Source organism: Homalodisca vitripennis, chromosome 6 (assembly GCF_021130785.1).
Source record: "Homalodisca vitripennis isolate AUS2020 chromosome 6, UT_GWSS_2.1, whole genome shotgun sequence".
NCBI lineage: Eukaryota > Metazoa > Arthropoda > Insecta > Hemiptera > Cicadellidae > Homalodisca > Homalodisca vitripennis.
This window is the reverse complement of record NC_060212.1, coordinates 72377223-72398454: the sequence shown is the minus strand read 5'-3', so window position 1 is coordinate 72398454 and position 21232 is coordinate 72377223. Positions and strand designations below refer to the sequence as shown.

The following is a 21232-nucleotide window of genomic DNA, read 5'->3' as shown; positions in this document are numbered from 1 at the left end:
GGTGAGAATACATATAGTACATATAGGCTTTATAGTATATATACACCCTGTATATATATATATATATATATATATATATATATATATATATATATATATATATATATATATATATACTTAAAAGCAACAATGTGCGGTAGTAGACTATCACTGAACACGAAAGAAAAAAGGAGAAAATACATGAAACATTCACGAAAACTGCTTTGAATAATCATAGGAGTAATGAACCCACACGTCATACCAGCACTTGCGAAAGTGAGATACTAAAAAGAAAACCAATGTCGGTATTTCCTGTGGTATCGCGGCATGTCATCTGAAACAATAAGACAGGAAGGCATTGGTAAGGAAGGGAAAGGATAAAATCAGCCGCCTACAACTCTTTTTATTCCTATACCTTAACGTGATGGGTTTGAAATTAAAGTTGTATTCTTTATATAATCAAAACACTAAATAAATATCAAAAATAGGTGTTTAAAACTCTCAGGAAATATTTTGGGAATAGTTGTTAAGCTCAATAATGTAAAAAAGAAAAGTTATGAAATGCGTTAAACAATAAGTTAAACTGTAAGCTAAGAAAACAGAACAGGGAAATTATAATACATGGTGCCCGTAATTTCTCTGGACAAAGGTATACTACGTTATTGCTCAGGTCATGAAAACATATTTCACTATAAGATCTTGGGTCTCCGATACTTGGTTTTCCATCAATCTGACTGTATGTGATTTTGATTAAAACATATTTTAAACACTAATAAATTAAATAATAAAACATTTGGCTCCAACGTTTATGATAACGAGGCAAGTTATGAAATTATCATGAAGTATTTTTGAAATAGTGGCCATTAAACCTTTTAAACTTTGAGTATCTTAGGAATTACAAGAATAACAGTTTTAGAGGATTGCATCACAAATATAGCGACAAAACAATTATTTAAATAAAGTAATAAATAATTTATTTACAGCAAATTTACTGTGACGAGACGTGGCCCACATTAAGAGTTGCATTTCACTTATTTGTATTGTTGGCTATTCACTGAGAACCTCACGTTCATATGGTGAAATATGTTTGTCTTGACATGAGCAATATCGTCAAATACCTTTTGTCTAGAGAGTTACGGGACGCCCTATAGAATTGTATGAGGTATTGATTGTGATTCTGAGCGTGTAAAACACATGCCACCACAAAGCAGATTCCCATCACACAGAAGTCATGCGATCCCTCTTAAATTGGTTTTGTGCTAAAAAAATATAAATGAGGGGCGGTCACATTTCAAATACCTTGGATTCTATTCAGAGCGCTGTAAATTCATGATTCCTGCTAGTGGCTCTTCTATCAAGAAGCTCTATTGATCTTGTAACAGAAGAATAGCATAAGTATATAGGGCTGAGAATAAATGGACTGTTAATCCTCAGCATTTATTTTACTCTTTTAGATTAAATGTTTTAAATTTAACTTTTTTCGAGGTGAATGAAAAAACACCTAACACTATTTCATTCTCCAAGGAATTACTATTCATTTCTATACTTATCCAAGGTGACGGATCTTCCCTCAAATAACTGTAATGTATGCTAGATGGCCGTACCAGCTCTGCTTATCATCTTGTTGTCCCTGGTCCCTCTCAGCAGCGTAATACGCTGACAGTGCGTTACCATTTTCTCCATTGTAAAAATTTAAAAAGGTCCACCAGTGTTATATACTGCTCTCAGTTGAATTCAGTAGTCAATGCAACTTATAATGAGTTACATATCAGCATTTTTGTCGTATTCGCTTACATATCTGTGAAAATAGAACTAATAAATTTATGAGTTTGAAAGTCTGAAAATCGAAACAGTTACAATACATATTTGTTCTGTTAACGTCTACGTAATTTGAAACCATAATGATAATAATGTTGATTTGTTCTGTCTATGTGTTTTCTTATTGTTTCTTTTTATTCATTTAAAAATTACCGAATTTAAGATTAATTATTTAATTATTACCAGGAATGTGGGGGTAAGACCTCATCACCAGTCACTTACCTGGTCTCGCCTGGCTACCCTCATCCATACAGTGCGCCCCTACTGTGTGACCTGGTAGTGGAGCCGGCCTCACCCTCAGCGTGCAGTATGGTCCTGGATCTCGGTCACCTTACTCTACCCCCTTGCCTGCCACCACCATCACCCTTCCGGTGGGGTTTGTTTGTCGGAGGCAGACCTCTATGTGGCACTCAACGCTCTGTGGACGTTCTCCTTCAACGGCCTCACACACTCATCAGCTTCAGGTATAAACTTGCACTTTGACAGATTACTATATAATACTCAAAATGATCAAAGGCCTGTATTTGTAGATTTTGAGCAGCATTTTAACAAAAGCTTCAAGAAAAATGTTTTGAATTTCTCTAATATTTATTTAAATGCTAATAAACAAGGTAGGAGTACACGGCACCACATGTTGTGTAACAGACTTCGCTGAGGTTGTATGAAAAATTAAAAACCTATAGTTCATTGCATTCTCGAGATGCCCTGCGGGCAGGCACACAATCATATTGAGAAGACATTTCTACACCTCCCTTTATCTGGTAGACAAAAGAAACATTATGTCACCCTACTGATCGGCATCAATGATACTCAGCAAATTTCACTGTTGCTGATCAGTAGCATAGAACTTATTCTTCTCTATAAAGAAATTAATTTTCATACAAATTTAAGGTAAACGGGTCAAACATTTTTCAAGAAGTAAGATAATGATAGGCACATTACAAATTCACATGTTTTTCATTAACATTTCATAGCAGTATCAAAATATTAACTTTTAAAATTGACTTTCCATTTACTAACTTTTCTTTTTACTCTCTAAAAAATAATTTTAAAATCTCATATGTTTGAACTCAGTTTTATTAGAGATTTTTTTATCATACTATTTTCTCATTGCCATCACAGTTACCTATAAAACAAATGTAAAAATATTCGATAACACCGGTATTGTTTATATTTAAATGAAGCTTCATGCAAAAGTTCAAGTTTATAAGTCAGTTCATGTCCGTGATATCGGGCGGAAAGACAGACATAGAGACATAAATAAAATTTTCCCATCCTTTTAAGTGGTTTCGCTAACGCTTAAACACCTTCTTTGGCAGAAACTGTTTATTATATTGCTTTAATGGGATAATTTGTTCTAAATGGTTAGAAGTGGCTAAAACGTCAAAATAATCTGCCATTGGTGTTTAATTGTGTTCCAGGGGAAACCCAGAAGGTGGTGATGGTTTCAACATAACTGTGAAACAGCAGGAATGCAAGAGTCGACAGACCAACACCTGGTGTGGAGGGAACTACTCAGGAGAGAATGTCCTTATCGTGAGTCCAGGATACCCAACAGGTTATCCAGCAAACTTAGATTGCAAATACAGGATCATACCAAGTATACCCCGGAATCTGCCAGATGGAGGTGAGATTTGAAGAATCCGCGCTGGAAGAGTCAATAAATTGCACCAAAGATAGTTTGCAGATCAATGGAGAACGTCTGTGTGGAGAACTTTTAGGTCCAAGGATTTATGAAGTAGGGGATAGCCTAGAGATCAGATTCATCACTGACTCAGAAGGAAATGATAAGGGATTCAGACTTACAACGAGTGAGAAACTATGCACAGACTCTGTTCCCCTGGTAGTAAATGAATTCCAAGGGGACGATAAGCAAGATGTTGACGATTGCATACCACAGGATACAATAGAAATCTACCCTGGAGATGCACTAGAAGGCTATAATTACCCAAAGCCGTACCCTCTGTTTTCTTTATCAAGCGGTCCAGCTCAAGGTGGATCTTTTAAACAACACGTTCCTATAGAAAACTCATGGGTTAATGGAGTTCCATTAGAAAATACTAACCAAATCTTACCACCCAGTAAACAATATCTTAAATCGAATAATTTTGATACATATTTTGGATATAATCCTGCTCAGGTTCCAAATATGATTGGAAATCTTCCTCCTCGAATTTATTACCCTCCAACAGACACAAGAATACCTGTAGGATATGAAGGATCATCCACGTTCTATTCTCGATATCCATGGTATAGCTCTCCTGGATTTTCAAATAAACCAACTGCACCACAATCACCAATGCATTTCTTTTGGCCGCCATCCCCAGGTTTTGGGACCACTGGTGGGCAATGTTGCGGCCAGATCTACTCTGACAGTCACTTCCTCATAGTCAGCCCTGGATTTCCAAGAAGCCAGTCTTCGGACTGCATCTACACCGTAAGCAGATACAGCCCACTGACAGCCCAGCTCCGTTTTCAGTTCAGGTATTTCTGGACAGGTGAGGACATTGGTACTGGTTGTAGTGGAGGATACCTGGAAATAGACGGAACCAGGGTGTGTGGATGTAAAACTGGAGTCATCTGGACTTCACAATTCTTTGATTCAGAAAATTCGAAGACCCTCCATCTCAGGTTGGATTCTTCGAGTAATAAACTGTTTAACGGATTCGTCATCGAGGTTTACCAGGACGATTCGTACTCTCAGAGATACAAACGCGCCAGTGGGGTCGCCTCTTTTAGTAAAGGAAGTGTTTCGAACCTCAGTCAGTATATTGAAACAACGGTTGAACGAAACCCGGTTCCTGCGAGGGTGGATGATTACCGACTGGACGGAACCTCAGAGGGTTTCTTCGTTTGGGAACCTTCTTTACAATCTGGGACACCTCCAAACAACTTTCTCTGTCTCAGATGGAATCTTCAGGACTGGCTTTTGTTGATCAAGGAAAGTCTTTGGGCCCGATATCAGTGTCCTGTTCCATCTTCATCTTCTGTGTCAACTATAGACGTATCAACATCCAGCGGCAATCAAGACGTGCCTTGTCGAACATGTCTGTATTTTTGTAGGCAGAAATGTGAGTGTTGTTGATATCCTAGAATAAAAACTACATTTATTTGAAATTAATCGTAAAATAATGTATTGTATATATTTAGTTATCATAACTCAGAAAACTTAATTAATTAGTTTAATTTAGTCAACTTAAATTTTGATAATATGCTTAGCAGTTTTTTTTTTCAAATTAAAATACTTGAAAGAATGTTTTTACTTCCCTCATCATGAATACATTAGATTCTTAAGGTGTCTCTGGATATGTATCAAGTAGACCATGTATTATTTTATCCTCAGAATATATTACATAAGAAAAAAAACTATATATCTAGTAATTTCTGACTCTAAAGTACACTTCAATAAGCTTTTATGTATAATCATTACATATTACATAAATAACTCAAACATCCTCACCCTGCTCAATATGCTTCACATAATGCTTCAGGTAATTTAGTTAACTGTATTTATTTAACTGACCAATTGTAATAGGTTTTATATAATGCTTCATTAAGTGGACGAGAATAATATTTTTATATTTTTTATATATAACATAATTTACAAAGTATACGATTTCTTTAACGATTAGTTAACTTCAGATCCATTTTCAATACATAGAAAGGAATAGGAAAACATTTTACTATTTATTTGAAGCAATATTTGATTTACCAGGGTAAATTTATTTTATATGACAGACGTCGAAATTGTATAACTTCACGTATTATAAATAAAGTGGGGAGGAAAGTTATCTATTCATTTATACAAAAATACATTTTTGGCTTCCAAGACAGTGAAATTCTTTATTTTTTATGATCCTTACCCTAGTTTAAATTTGTATATGTACATTTTAAATACTGCATTCAATTACAAACAAACAAAAAAACAACGCAATTTTTTATAAATTGCACAACACTGTAAATATATTTAACTGCTAAATCGCTTTGAAAACGCAGCAGTGAATGCTAAGATGCAGTAATGTGTATAATATGTATGTGTACAGAGTGTTACGCGTCACAAACGTACCAAAGTTAAACGCTAACTGCGGGGATTTAGTATACACGGATTCCCATTTAACTCGACCATTAAGAATTTGTTTAAAATAATCCGATTATGTAAAAATACAGGGTGTCACAAAACTAGGGAATCTCATGATCGAATCTGAAAACTTTCAAGTGCGAACACACGCTATTTTAAAGATCTTTGCACCCAACACGTTTTGGTAAAGACATAGTTTGATTATCTACATTAGCTTCAAAATGCGGTCTAAATTGTGTGCAAAATGTGCTCATTTGTTTTATTGGCACTGCTGCGATATGAACCAAAACCAAAAATAATTGTATTTAGATTCTTCATGATTTGAAAGTATCAAACTTGCATGCCATGTATGTACTTTTCATCATATCTTATCACGTTAAAACTTAAGTTTTTGAAAATAAAAAATACCCATAACCCAAAATTGGTAAATGGTAAAGGAGAGAGTTACTACTATTTCAAATTAAAAGCCTTAAAAAGCTGAATAACTTTCAAATTTTAAGTCCTTTTCTATCTCTAACCACTGATGCTGTAATCAATACTCGTAAAACACTGCGGGAAAAACATCTATTTTTGACTAGGACTTGAAAGTTTTGGTTATTTTTTTAGAAGTAGTGATGCCATTTAGATGCAAAAAATTAAAGAAATTATATATATATATGTGATATATGTGTGTGTGTGCGCGCGTGCGTGTGTGCGCGCGCGCGCGTGTGTGTGTGTGTGTAAATATACTTCACCCATGCGCTTGAGCCTCGCAATATTATTAGCGTACATGAAATAACGTTTGAAGTGCTTGCCATTGTTTTCCAGACATAGCTGAAACCTGATATTGTGTAATCCACGAACAGTTCGTAACACTTCTCTGTACGCTAAGAATATAATCATGCTGAAATGGAAATTTAAAAGTATATTTTAAAACTAGTGATTTTTTTACTTCGGACCTGTGGGATTATAAACAATTAAACGCGGAATTAATCCGATTCAAGTATATTAAGGAGGTATACTAAATACTCTTATGAGCAGAAAGTGTGACATGTATTGCACCTAAACATAAAAAATTAAACCACAGCTTAAATGCTCTTTAGAGAGAACTGGGGTCTTTTTCGTTTAAGGACCAGCACAAAAGACTCTAGCTTGCCTATTCAAAACTCAGATCACGCGATGCCTTGCCCGCTGCGCAGCGCTTTGCGCTGCTTGCTCTTTTAGAAAAAAGATTAACTCGAGCTTGCAAAGTCCAAGCCCAGATCAACTCACCACGCTTTATTGAACAAGAAAAACTAAGTATAACTCACAGAACTAACGCAGGTTTCATTACAGGCAAAAGATAAGCGGCCCGCGTTTATCACTGATAAGATAAGACGAGTTTATATTAGAAGTAGTACCTGGACTACTGCCCTACGAACTAATAACACAAAAAAAAAAAACTATTAAATGCACTGTCAGTCAGGTATAGTATGTTTGTAAGGTGCTGGCCCTTAAACGAAAAAGACCCGAGAACTGTATTATTTCACAACATAATATATATTGGAGCAAGGAGCGTAACAAACCTTAATATTTTCAATTACTCATTAAAATTATAGTATTTAAATTACTATCCTAGCAGTTTTAGCGCTTCTAATAAGTAATTTATGCTTCTTTAAAATGGTTCAGTTTGAGTTTCTTACCGCTATATAGCAGTTACCATTATATCGTTGTTATTGTCATCTGTATTGTATACAGTCTGCTAGGGTGCGGTGACATCAATGGCAGTTTCTCAATACCTGTCACAATACTGTAGGTAATACTCAGAGACAAGTCAAGTCAGATCTTATCTCTAGTTACTCGAGCTGTATAAATATAAACACAATATTGAATTCATGTGCAATTTGTGTAGTGCGATTTTAGCATTTCTGTTTCAATTATGAGCATGCTTGTTATGTTTAATATGTAAAACCCCCACCTTAAAGCATTAAAAAAGATAATTTTAAAATTGGACTATTCCAAGTACTTAGAAGTCTGCATGGAATAATTTTAATATAAGACAAAATTGGATCATGCAAATTACAATAGAATAAACTAAAGGCTTTATGGAAGCTCATAATATATCATATGTCTAAGACTATTGTTTAGTACGTATTGACATACAAAAAAATGTTATCAAAGTCCGAATATCACTATAAAATGGAGTAATGACATGTTATGTGAGCTATGTTGATGAGACAACCTGGGTAATTTAACTGTAGATGAGTGCAAGGTAAGAAGTATGTAATGAAAAAATCTTATCGGGTGTAGTGATAATTTTTCACCCTAAAAATATTTACAAATTATCTGTGAGCATGTGAGAAAAGACAATATTATGGATTGTGTGTCCGAAAGGTAAAGGCACACAGTGTACGAAAATCTTGTAAAAACACGGGACACATTTATGGGACACATAAATCAACAAGTCAGTGTAGATTTTGGGAATAAAGTCATAAGTGAAGATTAGAAGCATGAGGCGTGCGGGAGACTGGGTGAGAATTCAAGTTCGGCAAGTGCTTCAAAACGCATAGGGATAGCTTGGTATATCAGTAGAAGCAAGAATATAAGAAAGGCTGAGAAGGGCCATGCTGCAAAAGGTACATAAGGACGTTTTGAACTTACTTGCGTGTTTGCCGTTTTCAATGAGCGAAAGAAAATTTCGTGCTTTATAAAGAAGACAAGATACGGTGTCAGCACATGAAAGGGGCTGCTAGCGATGGTACCCCTGGAAACGGCACACGTATCTCAGCGTCGACATCCTTTACGATGAAATTTCAGATGAGTGATGATGAAAAAATCGTGGGAATCCAGATAATATTTGCCAATCATCTAAAACTATTTGGAACTATGAAGATCCTTGAAGAAAACTGCCTACTTACCGCTGATTGAAAGGCCACACAACAACAGAAGAAGGAACACAACTGAATCACACTCCTTATTTAAAACAATATATTTAAAAACAGATGCAACATTAGAATGCGGAACACCGAATGTATATTTATTGACAATTTTCAACAGATATCAACAACACACAGTGAGAGTCCGATTTCAACACTTAGATGAGAGAGTCCACGCCAGTTACTTTCTGCGGCCCAGGAATCGAATGTTGGTGAAAATAGCGCGCGCGGGTCGCCGACGGTTGCAGAAGTGTACGGTCCGTTCCTTGCCGTTCTTAGCCTCGTGGAGCGCCACCAGCAGCTGGAAGACATCGTCCCTGGAAGGATTGCAGATGTAGCCGTCGGGATCGTTATACCTGCCGTTCTGCCGTTTCCAGGGGTACCGCCGGTAGTAGCGGGATCTCTTCCAGGGCATGGCCACCGTGCCTTCCTCCGGTTCCTCCTCCACTTCTCCACCGATGTAGACCAGGGGATCTCCCACGTACTCCCAGGGGTCCTCTATCAGCAGCTCGGTCAGGAAGCTGGCCAGATCGTCCAGCTCACCGGGGGACGGTGCTATTTCCTCTGTCTCCACCACTGCTGTGTCAGCTGTGGACAAATAAATTTAGATTAGCGGGCTATTTATTTGGTTTGTAATAGACAATAAAAAATTGGGGTGAGTTTATGAAACCTAGACATGATGTGGTGTTGATGGTGGTGGTTTTGTAATGGGTGAATCAAGATGGAGTTCGTGCACTGCATTTAACGAGGGCTTTTCGAAGAATTTATAGATGTAAATTAAGAGATTAAAGTGCGTAATGTTCCACAGTGAGCAATACTTAGGATGTTATGATGCCAAGTAAAATATGATTCTGAATAAAAACGATTATGAGAGGAAATATAAGTAATGTGTCTACCGTGGTACTTTAGATAGAATACATTAATGTGAAGAGGAGTAATTCGGTAAAAAAATGGAATTATTAGCGGAAGAAAGGAGCTTGAATGTGATATTTCGTTCCTGTGGAAACATCATGTTTGTAAACCAGTACCAAGTGCAGGGTGTTACAGAACGTATCAGGGGTGAAAGTTGTCATCGTTAATGATAAACCTGACAATAATTTGGTAGATGTTATGAAAATTGGTAGGTATTAATAACTAATGTATAATGATTACTGTGTGAAAATAATTGGAAAAGTCTTGAGGGATATGTAGGTAAGTGGAATGAGAATATGGTGTACGGAATAAGTTGCCGGAGCTTTCTTATTGGAGAAGAAATTAATACAGGCTATGCAGTGGTTGTCAGTGTTTTTGATAGAGGGTGGGGGAAAGTATGAAGAGTCTGCAATAGTGGAAAGACAGACAGTGTTAAATAGATATTAGTCGACAGTTCAAATTAGAGAGGGGGCTATATCTTATTAGATATAGCCCCCTTTTATATATCTTTATTAAGATAAAAAGTTGATAATTGTACATGTGAGGGATTATATGAGTATTTGGTGAGTAAAGGTAGAGACTAAGCGATCACAGGGTCATTAAATTAAAATGAAAGGAATGAGAAGCTATAAGATAGGTGCTTAAAGCAAACAAGTGGGAAGTATTTTAGATGGTTACTGCAAGACAGAAAGTGGTAGTTGTCCAAATGAGAAATCGGAAGGAGAAGATATGTTTGCAAAAGTGGAAAAGTTTATTGAAGATAATGTCTGATGACGAATATCCAAAGGATCAAGATCAAATAAGGAGTGGGACAACTTTTAACTTGGGCAAGATGTGATGTAAGGAATGGATACACTTGTGTAATTTGACTAATATACAATCCAGTATGTGATTGGTAGTGGCAGCATCAGTCTAAACTAGTATATGTATGATGAAATCAGGAATAAAGCTCCAGAAATGTGTTGAAGGCACTTAAGAAATATGAGGATTTTTGAGAGGAGTTTAAGAGGATCTTGCTGTGAGGAAATATCTCCTACTGAGGAATTGTTCGAGTATACAATTTGTAAACTAGCTGGGAAGGAGACAGAATTAAGCAGACAGAGGAAGGATCGAGGAACAGTCATATTTCGGAAGCACTTAAAATCATCGTTTAAGGGAATGTCTCTGTTGCATTGTATTGAAGTGTAGGACAATGGAAGGACGGACTTGGTTGTGTGATTAAGTAACAAACGTAAGGATTTAGAGTAAGGATAAAGCCGCAAATGGATGCTCTAAGGAGAATGTCCTGAGTGTGTATAGTATAAGTTTGTTTAAGATAAGACTATATGAAAAAATTAGCTTATGCTGGTCAATGTAAAAAAATGTCAAATATAGTAAATGGGTTACGTTGAATATTATGTAACGGCAATTGTTGCCGATTTTATTAATTATATTTAATTTTGTGTTAGGAAGAGATGAAAGTATTGTTGAGCGAAAGGATATGAGAGCATTATAAAATGAAGGGCAGAGCCCACCCAAACCAATGTTCTGTAGTACACTGGAACATTTTGGTGAGGGTGACTTGTCAAGACTAAATATAATCGATTCTTCTATCTGAATAGAGGTCTCAGGAGGGATGAGGCAACAACACTGAAAAAGAACTTTGATAAAAATATCGGTTTGAAGTAACATCTAATGTTTTAGCATTTACCCTGGGGGTGGTAGTAGGGGTTAGGGTAACCCCAATACATGTATAGTAACCGATTTTAGTCCAACTACATAGATTTAAATCTTCAGGACGCTCTGATAAGAATATTTAAGAATATCTGTAAGAATATGTCATCTTGGTATATTTACCAGTTGTACACACAGAGAGAAAACAAAGTGTATAAGCATGTTTAGTTTTAAAAAGATACATACGATTCAACACTCAATTAAACACTGAATAGATGAACTCAGTTTAAATTTATATATGTACTCACGTGTAAGAAACTTAAATTTCTTACTTATCTCGTATATTTTTCATATTATTTTAGTTCAAAGTTTGTGCAAGTTTGTATTTAATGATGAATATTAGTTAATAAATACTGTATTATTAATAAATAAATATATTCCCAATTCATTATCTAAAATTTCTAAAAATGAAGATTATAGAAAAATGTTTCATGAAAGATGAATACCTGTATTATTAAAAAGGTAGTAAGATCTTGCTGTACTTGAAATTAAAGATTGAGGCTGAAGAATTGCATGGTAATAGGGTCTAAAGTAGATGTAAACAAGAAGCTTGCAGTAGGATTTTGAAAGTAACACATTTCCTGTTTTAGAGCCCAACTTTTGCCATATAACTGTTTCTTTATGTGTTCAATAAAATCTTTTAATCAAACAACTTGAAGCATAACTAAAGTTGAGTTTATGTGTACTTATTTAAGTTTTGGTGACGAGCACTTATTAGAGCAAAGTATATATAATAATTCTTCCTCAAATAGGAACTGCAAAGTCTCAGAACGTAAAGTACAGAGCAATAAACTTTTTAAAGCAGTAATGAAAAGTGCTAATAAGTTATGGTAAAAAGAACGTACTGTTGCAGGAAACTTTCATTAACTGTGAATAGCTATTACTTAGGATTAGGAATATTATAGCTTACGAAGAAAATACATAAAATTCAAGTATGATACTTCATAATAAATAGGAAATGTTGACAATGATTATGCCTAGACAATATTGATAAAACACTCTGGCTTTATTTAGAACTAGCTGCTATACTGAAGTGAATTGACGATTCACTGCTAATCATCATACGTGAACTTTAAATTAAGCAAAATAACGTATAAATTAAGTTTATTGGCACAACGTTTTGACCAGCGTAATGTAACACTGCGCGTTTAAATATATTTTATGAACTACCCGCCTAAATTATTTATAGTAAGTGAAATAGAAATTTACTGAAGAGGTTTCGTTGTAAATTATTCATGAATAAACAGTTTAATACGAACCTTATATACAGTGTTAAAACATGACTGAGCGAAGTGTTGACTGTTAATTAAAAAAATTGTATATATCATTTGAATAGAAATTTTTGCTACCTTCTAACCAATGTAAGACGTAGTCAGTTTACGGAGCTATTTTCTAAAAAAATGTAAATTTAGTGAATTGAATATTTATAAAATCATCATTTGACCGATATTTAATCTTTTATTAGTACCAAGTTGTTGTACTTTAGGTAAAGGATTCTGCAAGGTTGCGTATGTTTTTTACAAACATAATTACTTACAGCTTAAAAATTTAAATCTTTTAGTATTTAAAATTTAAGCTTTTATCTTTAATTTATTGAAAAAACAGCTTTATAGCATGAAAAGATCATAGCGCATCATATAGAAGATAAGCTGACAGTTAAAAATATAGATATTAAATGATAATATATATACATAACAATATATAAATATAACTAAAAAGATCTAGTAGAAAAATTGGTCAAAGGTTGGAAAACCGTTATTTTATTAGGAAACCTATTTGTAGTTACTGCCCAAAATATATACTCGAGTGGCAAAATATGAGGAATTCTAGTAATTCGACAAGCATGTAGAGCGAAGCGCTCCACATGCAGAGTATCTTCCATGAATACTTGAATAGTGGAGACATACGTGGTAATATATTCAAAAAGTAAAAACCTTTTGACATTTTTGATGTTACGTAAAATGTATTTACCTTACGTCTATTTAAGTAAAGATAAGTGAAAGAGTAAGTACCAAGCACATGGTAAACTAACCACACTAATCTACTTACTTACAGCAATTTACGATGAAATACTCCTGTATATAAAAATACATTATTTATTTATTTATGAATGAACACAATAATAAAAGATCATAAGGAATGTTTGTTTATTTAGTGACTTTAAGCCATCTTCAATATTTAGATATAGTGACTAATAAATTATAATACCACCGTCTAGTTAAATGTCACTATAAATGTCATATTCAATGCCACATATATTTTATTGTACAATTACAACTATATTTATGGAGAGTAATTGAACTGAGAATTACAAACACAACTAAAGACAAAGGGTTGAGTTCTTGTTATGCCACTGGTGTGTAAGTAGAACAAGGAATCTGTAGAATCGATGGTAACAAAACGATACAAACCTCAATTCAGTCGGAACACACTACGCTTTGGTACGTGTTTCTGATACAGAACACCGCGTCCTCCCACACAGATGTGCGGACACGATCTGACTTGTCCAACCACTGATTAAAATTACCACGAGATTCTCCATTCAGGTTCTCATTTCATTGAAACCCCTATATTAAACATGGTCTGTTGAGGGAAGAGCTCATTAAATATTTACTTACAACACGATGGAAATATTATCGATCCACTGCGTAACACACAGTCATTGCAATAAACCAGACAATGTAATCAAAATAGAATGAAAATATTATATAATATATTAACAAATTTGAAATATGAGGTCGATGTTTCAAAACTAATTATTAGAAAAGCATTAGCGAAGCTTATCACTTGAGGGATTGGAAATATTTAATTTTCGTTTTATATCTGCTTTACCAATAACTTTAAAACGAACACATCTATATACTTGCAACTTTTCACAACGCTTCATTTCTATATAGACAATATCGAGTTCGATTAAGGTTTGATAAGTACTCCATGAAATATGAGTAAGATTTAGCGAACATTATAAAAAATTGGTCTTATATGTAACCAACGAGAAAATCTCAAAAAATGTGTAAACAAAATGAGTACAACCATATGACAAACTAACACGTGACATAAGCAACACCTGTAACTTAATTATTCGCAGGATATCTCGAAAACAACTTAATTTGTAGACTTACAATTTTTCACTATCCTTCTTTCCTACTTAGACGATAGCGATTGTGGTGCATATCTGAACTTGACTGAGCGTTATCGAAGGCTGTCACTCAGTTGACTGGCACAATTTCTCTTTTGTCTACCGGTAGGATGGAAAAATCACTTTTCTGTATGATTGATCAGCCCATCATTCTGTCTTTACGCAGGATATAGGAAGAATTAAATTACCTATAAAATTGAAATGCTGCAAGCAACTTGAGTGAAGCCTATTACTCGGCACGTGGTGTGGTGTATATACAGGGTTCCTGTTTTTAAAGTGATCGTGGACACTATAAATCTGGCAGCAATATTTACATGGAGGAATCAATTAAAAATATGCATTTCAAATTTTAGAACTACCACTACCCATGCTCAACTATGTTTTTACGTAATACAGTGTATTTAATTATTATCGTCGATTGAAAAAGTAGTTTCCCTTAATAACGGGGATATAAGAGTTTGAAATGTCGAGATTCCTTATGGAATTTAATATTGAGAAAGCTCCTTTTTAACTAAGCCTGCATTTTTTTGTTATGAACTGTAAACATGGTATCTTAAAGTTGAAAAAATTTCCATTGGTTTTAAGATGTTTTGTAAAAGCGTGTTAAAGTTTTAGAAACATAACCGTTTATTGAATACTGTAAAGTTTAGAGTAAATAAAAAGGTTTTTGAGCAAACTGTTATTTTATATTGATAGACATTGAACGAATCTTAATGCTTCTGACGTGAATTTTAGAAGCATGGAACAATTTTCAAAACCAATCTCAGTAATTTTTATATTGGATTATCCTGGACTCGATGGATCAATAACTCCTAGTTTACAAGGAGTTGATGATGAAGGTAATTTGAGAACTTTATATTGAACTTAATAAACGGCTCCATGTCAAAAAAATTGTATTAGAATAAAATTATTTTTGAATTAGTTATAATATTATCTAAATAGCGGCTGTTTAATTTTGTTTCATAAAATATCAAACAAAAAGCATTTAACACGATGCTTGAAATATTTGTTACAAAATTATGTACATATACAAGGCGTAAAAAAAAGGTCGCACTAGCTATGCATTTTCAGATTCTATGTGTGATTCTAAGCGAAAAATTAAAAATATTTTTCCAAGTACCATATCGCTTAGCAGCTATACGCCATTTTATCTGTAAGCAATTTTATATTTGTTATTTTTACCATTGTTGCAAAACTTGATAAACGGGTTGACGATATCACCCCATTTGGCATGTCATAGACATTGTATTAGAATAAAATTATGTTTTAATTAGTTACAATATTTTTTAAATAGCGGCCTTTTAATTTTGTTTTATAAGATATCTATTAAACCACTGTTTTTATCAAAACTTCATAAAACACAAAACCGTTTTTAAATAACTTTTTATTTCTAAGGATACTTAATTTGTAAAAATCGGTTAATAAATAACTATTTTGTGGAAGGTATCGTATTATACATGCAAACTAAATGGTCCATAATTTGACAGTATTTGAACAGCTGTTTTGTAATAATCTAATACTATAATTAAAGTACAACACTGAAACTGACTATTGAATCTTTAAGATCTAATAAATACATATTTTCCAAAACACTACCAACTTCAAACTGATCTTACAAACGATTTAATTTAGTTACTTTAATGTTACGAAGAGCTACAAAATTGAGACTATTCGAAGAAATCACCGTTTTTCGGTGCAATCAATTGGTAACATGACACGAAAGTAGGTGATCCACTTGCGAAGAAATAACCTGTATCAAAATAAATTACAAAATTATCTTCAATTTATAGAGTATTTAAACATGTAAGATATATTTAAGAACATGAATAAGAAATATATAATAATATTTTGGGCAATCAAGGTGAATGACTTGACCAAAACCTTAGGAATTCCAACAATGAGTTATATTCTTATAATATTTAATACTCTTATAATATTTATCAACGAATTTAAAATTATTCATGCTCATCTCATACGTTAACTTATTTAAAATACATTTTATCTTTGAGTAAATGTATAGCACAAGAATATATCTTGTGAATATATCTCCAAAAATAATGACAAACTGTTAGCAACTTAATATTTAAAGGAGAATTTAAAAACAAATTTTGTATTGTTTAACAATTTTAGAAAGGTTTATTGTTCAGTATTTGATATTTAACGTAGTAAAAAGCATAATAAAAAACTTAATAAAAAGTTTCTATTTTTATAACAGCGAAATATAGGAGTTATAATTATATCATTATGTAACTACATCACTCGTACATAAAAATTCAACTATATCGTTACAGGAGGAGGAAACTTCGATTGTAACTAGGTAATATTATACTGCTATTATTTCAGGAACTACAGACATGGAAACCGCCAAAAATACCGTCCGATTATTTAAAAAGCGGTCAATTCGCCAACGCAGCATCGTTACAGTAATTTCACCACAGATTTCCCTCGCGGTTCATATTGGGTTTCCAATTGTGTGTACCACCCAATAACAGTTACTGTCCAGTTTTTTTTTTGGTCGTTTATTATTTTGTGGGGAGACAACCATACAAACATTAAAGGTACAATGATAAAAATATATATAAAATGTATTTGGACATTTGAGCAAGTAGGAATGTAAACATCGAAACAAAAAAGTACTAATATATCTAATATGTATAAAATGGACTTTATTATTTAATCCCATTAGGTCAGTTAAAATGTGAAATTGCCTTTAAAATTGTGTGGCTTCGGATATGAATAACTTACGTTTTCTAAAAAAAAAAAAAAAAAAATTTTTAAACTTTTAGTCTATTATATTTTTTATAACGACCAAGCAATGTCTGAGCTATGACTTTGAGACATTGACAAGAAAAGACACCATCGATGCATGACGATAAATTAGAGACAGGATAGCAGTTTTACATTATTTAATTTCTTAAAGGCTTTGATTATGTGTATCGTTACTCTCTCCAAGTTAAAAATGGGTGGTTTCTCAAATGGCTGTGTTGACTTGGTAGGGTCGGTCGTACTTGTCTATTCGAGAATAGTGTTAGAGAGCCGATGGCACAGAGTCTTGTTAGGTGTTCTGTTTCTAAAACTTCTCCTCAGATCTCAATGTAATACTTCTGTGTATATTTTATCTCCGATTTTTTAAAACTCCCTATATCTCTTATATGCAGATGACATACCAATTTTTGAACATTGTACACTCAATATAGTGATTTCCCATCATTGCTACTTTGAGAATTCTAACATAAACTCTGTCATTTTATATCCTAAAATTCAAGTATAGAGATCTTGAATAATGTTATAGGAAACAGTAGCCTGGGAAATCAAATCTTATATATTTAGAAATGTATACTGTATACTTTTAAGTTTAAAGATTAATATTTTCTCGAGATATCTTGTGTCGAATTGATGTGTTACTACGTGAAATATTCAAATGACATACGATTGTACATAAGTTTTTTTATAAATGTATTTCTTCATGTTAACCAGTAAAATCAAGTTCATTAATGCCTAAACCAAATGCTAAGGAGTCATACGCACCATCATCAAGTCGTTGCCTAAATAATAAAAAAATTAAGCAAAATTACAAGTATACCAGTCAATTTGTTTTTGAGACAAAAAATTACAATTTTCCTGCTCCTCGATTGATAAGCTTCACTCCGCTCAGGTAATAAAAAATCTTGATGAACAAAACTTTAATTTGAAGTGATTAATTTATTCATACTTATTGCAGTGTTGATAAAGTGCTGCATTTTATGTATTGAGTAACATTTTATGTCATTTTTGGATTGAGTGGTAGAGTGTTTTGTGTCTAAATTCGCCTCAATAATTAAACACCATTGTTTAATTAGTTTATACTCAAGAAATTTATTATTTATTCAACTGTTCAGGTACGGATATATTCTTCGTAAAGGTGCTTACAGCGTAATGGTTACAGTTAAGAAGCAATTTTGCTAGAGTATTTGCCTATCCTAAGACAAGATTTTAAATAACATAATATATAAATGTTTTATTAAGTTTGAAAGGATAATGTATATATTAATGTATATATATATACATATATATATATATATATATATATACATATATATATAGACTATATATGTATATATTAATGTATGTATATATTTCGGACAGCTAGAAATTTTTCTGTCAATAGTTTAGACTTTGGAACGTTCATCGTCACAAACATCAGGTTTAAATTTTGTTGTATGTTTAACATTAGGTTTAAAGGTTTTTGACACGTGAAGAAGATAAAGCTAAATCCTCGAAACGTAGCAAGCATACTATCCTAGTGACATATAGCGATGGAAAATTTACTTAATTATATTATCCTTTTAAATCATCCATCGTTATTAACAATATTTATAAAAGAAAATTTAACTGGTTTTAAAGATGAACTTACGAATTGGAAAAAATTGATGAACCTCGGTGGGAGAGCCAGCGCTGTGGTGAAGACCCATCAGAAGAGCAGCTGTTAAAGTCATCAAGAGCGTTGCCATCCTTCCGCCTCCTGGAACAAAAAAAAGGTACAAATAATGTATTTTAAGAATAAGCATGAAAAACTGACAAAAACAGTTTAAAATCAAAATCTGTAAACTTTCGAATTACACAATTTGAGAGGGGTTTTATATTTTATTAACTATAAGTTGACATTACGTTCATAACGTTTATGGACTTTTATACGTTAATTAAAGTCCATGAATGTATTCCAGATTATAACAAGTCGCTAGTATAACTAACGAAAGAATCCGGATTTATGCTTGATAATAAAATTCAGACCTCATAAGTATAATCCTTGATAATAAAAATTAAGTTAATAACTTTATATTAACTACATTAATTAACTAATGTTATTAGTTATTAATTTACAAAGCACATCACTTATAAATTGATCTATTACTTTATGAAATAAAGGTGTTGTAAGTATTATTATACTGCATTTTCTAAAAATAATTATCTTAATAATCTACACAGGCAACTTTATGGCTATGTAAATGTTGTACAAACTAATAGTTGGAATTTATAGCCTTCGTAAGCTACTTGATGTTCATCCTCAAATTAAGGTTTCTCCCACGCCAAGGTGTTATAAAACGCCACGTCTTTCTTTTATGACCCTTTAAAATATGAGTGATTTTGTTATTTTCCATTATCCCAGTACAAATGAAACTGTCGGTCGTTGGAAAAGTTAATTAATTAAATGGAACGGAGCCCAAAAAGTTTTAAAACGCCAAATACTGTACGGGACTCCAAACCAAACCAAGACGGTTGTAAAAAATATAAACCTTTTACGTAAAAGTGTCACTTAACAACTTTAATATTTACTTATTATTAAGTACTATAAATGTCATTATGACAATGGCAAGAGAATAAATACATTTGTAAACAAGTTGAGTACAAAAGTGTGAGATTTAAACATGTACATACTACGCATACAGATGAAAAATAAATTGCAAAATCAATGTTATAAGTCTGAGACAATATTTTATTTCTGCGCCTTAAGAGCGTTTCAAGTCACAAAATCGAGAGCTGAGTATTGACTCGAGAGGCCTTAATGTGTATTACTAGTCTTGAAAGTGTGAGAAAATATAGTGAAAATTTTAAAGGTATCTTTAAAGATGTTAGAGACCATAATCTAATCATAAGGTATTCGTAATGAATTTTGAAATTTTAAACATTTATACTGATCTCATTCAACATTACTACTAATTTATCAACGTTTATTGTAACTTTGTATTCCTTAGAAAGCATAGGTATTAAACAGTAACCTAAAAACAAAATGACTTGCCTCAACCATTTACTACGTAGTATTACATAAAAAAGCTTTCCGGTTGTGGATATCTGTCCAGAGAAAACCTTTAAATGTCAACCGTCTATATGTTTTATCCGCAGTGGAGATACTTGTCTCGTGTACTGCCTTTCACTTTACGCCCCAGTGCTCTCGGATATAACCGGATATATCTACTGGAAAACGGAAGTAACATTCTGTAAATGTTATGTAACAATGTCTCTGTTTTAACTACTCTGTATGCACATGTAGGGAATATACGTACGTGTAGACCAATGTCGAAGACAATATTGTTAATTAAACTTGTAGCATTTTGAGTTTATTATAAATTGTCTATTGATAAAATATAGGTTTTGAAATGAAGTCTGGTGTAATACTATGATCATAAATGGCATATTAAAAGTGCTTTGAATATTGAAAAAATAGTAGACCAGTCTATCTTTCTCATCATATATTGTGTTTTAAGAGCTAGTTAAATAACTAAAGGTTTGAAGTGATAAGGGAAGAGGGGGGATATTGAGAAGTACAAGGTCACTATACAGGCAGGTTGTAGGTTGGATCCAAAAATTAGCTGAGCGATAGCGAAGCCCTATTACTCGAGGAGCATTTTTGTCTTTCTACCCGTCTGACCGAACAGGCCTATAAACTTTAATTTTTGCCTAAAACTTCATTTCTGAAACGGCAATGTTGGGTTTGATGATGGTGAATGTCACTCAATGGGATTTGGATGAACATCAGCTTATCTGTTTACTCTGGTTTTGTGGGTAACCATTATCGCAATGGCAAGAGAATAAATAAGTTTGTTAACATGTTTAGTACAACTATGTGAGATTTTAACATGTGACATAGAAAAAACATGAAGCTTATTCATAAAGCAAAAATGAAAAAAATAGAAAGTCAAGTCTATGTTATAAGTCTAGGAT

The 21232-nt window shown here is 33.2% G+C and overlaps 2 protein-coding genes across 2 annotated transcripts in view; one reads left to right on the top strand and one right to left on the bottom strand.

Annotated features, from left to right (window-relative positions):
- The window catches only part of LOC124365427 (neuropilin-1-like), a 28534-nt gene extending 22904 nt beyond the window's left edge, over positions 1–5630 (top strand). Inside the window, exons 2-3 of the mRNA XM_046821407.1 lie at positions 1984–2261; positions 3219–5630. Of these exons, the coding sequence (XP_046677363.1) occupies positions 1984–2261; positions 3219–3435 (495 nt within the window). The 3' untranslated portion in view covers positions 3436–5630. The remainder of the gene's footprint in view (positions 1–1983; positions 2262–3218) is intronic.
- A 3187-nt stretch (positions 5631–8817) lies between these two features.
- LOC124364429 overlaps positions 8818–21232 on the bottom strand; it is a 207755-nt gene continuing 195340 nt past the window's right edge. The window contains exons 3-4 of the mRNA XM_046819922.1: positions 18927–19034; positions 8818–9357 (exon numbers count right to left, since the gene is read on the bottom strand). Coding sequence (XP_046675878.1) covers positions 8951–9357; positions 18927–19023 — 504 coding nt within the window. The 5' untranslated portion in view covers positions 19024–19034 and the 3' untranslated portion in view covers positions 8818–8950. The remainder of the gene's footprint in view (positions 9358–18926; positions 19035–21232) is intronic.